At 35.6% G+C, this 2221-nt stretch overlaps 1 protein-coding gene across 1 annotated transcript; it reads right to left on the bottom strand.

Moving 5' to 3' along the window:
- Positions 1–737: 737 nt before the first annotated feature.
- Positions 738–1959, bottom strand: LOC128621689 (olfactory receptor 1M1-like). Its single transcript, XM_053647640.1, has one exon. The coding sequence runs from the start codon at positions 1851–1853 to the stop codon at positions 738–740; it is 1116 nt and encodes a 371-aa protein (XP_053503615.1). The 5' UTR covers positions 1854–1959.
- Positions 1960–2221: the final 262 nt, after the last annotated feature.

The following is a 2221-nucleotide window of genomic DNA, read 5'->3' as shown; positions in this document are numbered from 1 at the left end:
CAACACAAATTTTACATACACCTAAGAGTTGCTTCAGGTCTGGCTAGTACTTGACTGGAATAATATACCCGAAGACACACAGGCCCTTAGCTGATTGGTTTGATGACCCCTGCACTATACAGTTCTGTGGTATTCAAGATCTAATGTGGAAAGCACTAAACTGTGTGGTATTACTTTTCTAAAGCCTGCAGCTGGGCAATTGTGCTATTTTTCCTTTTTGAGCATCTTCATTAAAGCCTCTGAATTCCTTTGTGTTCAAGACATAAATGATGGGATTTAACATAGGTGGAATGGTTACCGATTTTGAAGTATTTATTATCCTAACATTACAATGCAGAGGCAAAGTTACCACAACAATATACATACTTGCTACAAGAAAGAAAAAATGCACACACTATCAACAGATGAGAGACACAAGTTTTTAGTGCTTAAGACATCCTTCCCATATTGTAATCCTAATTAAGGCCAACAGAATGCCTAAGTATAATAAGACAATGTTGATGTCATTACAACAGCATACATTCCTTGTCATTAAAATGATTGTCTTTGATTGTATGAATGTGGGTTTAAACAAGACAACCACTTAATTAGGGATCTCCAATCTCATCTGAAACTGGTTAGTGTGGTTAGTGTGCAGGATTTTATTCCAGCCAAATCTAACATATACTTAGAAGTTGTTTCAGGTGTGGCTCCTAACTGACTGAAATGAAAACCTGCAGAACCCTGTAGGTTTTGTCTCACTTTGCTGAAGCCTGCACCTGAGAAATTTTAGTTTTCTTTTTAAACATTTTCACTATGACAATTCTGAATTCATTTGTGTTCAAGACATAAATGATGGGATTTACCATGGGTGGAATTGTTACTGATAGTGAAGTGTTAATTATCCTAGCATTAGGATGGAGAGAGAATGTTACAGCTGCAAGGTACGTACTCAATACAGGAAGGAAAAATATTCCTACTACCAACAGGTGAGAGACACATGTTTTGAATGCTTTAAGACGACTCTCCCATGTTGTAATCTTAGTTAAGGCCAGCAGAATGCCTAAGTATGATAAAACTATGGCAGTCAATGGTGCATAGAGGTATACTGCAGTACAAAAGTTAGCCATGAAGGAATTCATGTTATTGTCATTACAAGCAAGTCTATAAACTGGCCCATGGTCACAAAAAAAGCTCTTTATCTCATTGGTTTTACAGAATGAAAGTCGTGTAATCAAAACCACCAATGTGCCAATTATAACACCATTAAATACCCATATTGCTGTTAAAGTTGCAGACATGAAGGAGTTATTCACAATAGCGTGGTATCTCAGGGGTAAGCAAATGGCAATAAAACGATCATACGCCATGACAACAAGAGTTAACGACTGTCCACCAGCAAAGAAAAAAGTAAAAAACATGTTAGCCAAACATGCCTCATAGGATATGTATTGTGAATTAAAAAGAAATGTCTTCATAAGGTTAGGAATCAGTGCATTTGTTTCACCAAAGTCTGACAGAGCTAAATTAAAGATTCCCATGTATTTAGGAATATGCAGGCTTCGATCAACTAATATCATGAAAAGGACAACCAAGTTCCCACATAGTGAGACAATATAGACAAAAAATAAAAAAACAAAGTAGTATTGGCTGAAAGGTATTCCAGAAAATCCACTGATGAAAAAGTACTCTGGACGCACAAATGATGCATTTTGTAATAAGCTGGAGTTCAAATCACTTCTGATTTTGATGCTGTTCAAGTCCTTTCCAGCCTGAAATAACAGACATAATGAAGTAAAACAAAAATGAGCACAGATATTGAGTGTAACTGAATTTGTTAAACAAGTTATCACATAACAACATGAAAGGACCATTTACATTAAAGACTTTTAAGCATGAAGCTGTAGCAGTGAAAATGTGATTTAATAAAAGTGTCTTTATTAGTTGTTTAAATACTCTTTTTTTTCACCCTACCTTGTACCTTATTAGCTTATTTTTTTTTTTTCAATTTTACTTCTAGATTCAACTTTTGAGCATGCATTATATGTAGAGATATTGTACCATATTTTCTCATGTGATAGATCAGACAGTGATGTTAATAGAGCCCACTTGCTAGTGTTGTAAGAGCTTATATCCCATTTCTTTGTTATGTTTTGATTCCCCTCTGCTGGGAACCAGGGGAGGGGCAAATACCATCCATGTGAAAAGAGACAAGTTCCAGATATTCAGCAGTTTAAAAAAA

This window comes from Ictalurus furcatus, chromosome 17 (assembly GCF_023375685.1).
Source record: "Ictalurus furcatus strain D&B chromosome 17, Billie_1.0, whole genome shotgun sequence".
In the NCBI taxonomy this organism is placed as follows: Eukaryota; Metazoa; Chordata; class Actinopteri; order Siluriformes; family Ictaluridae; genus Ictalurus; species Ictalurus furcatus.
This window is presented reverse-complemented; position numbering and strand designations above follow the sequence as displayed.

Bases quoted from the DNA above. Each gene is read 5' to 3' on its own strand.
- LOC128621689 (XM_053647640.1), bottom strand. From the start codon at position 1,853: ATGGTCCTTTCATGTTGTTATGTGATAACTTGTTTAACAAATTCAGTT.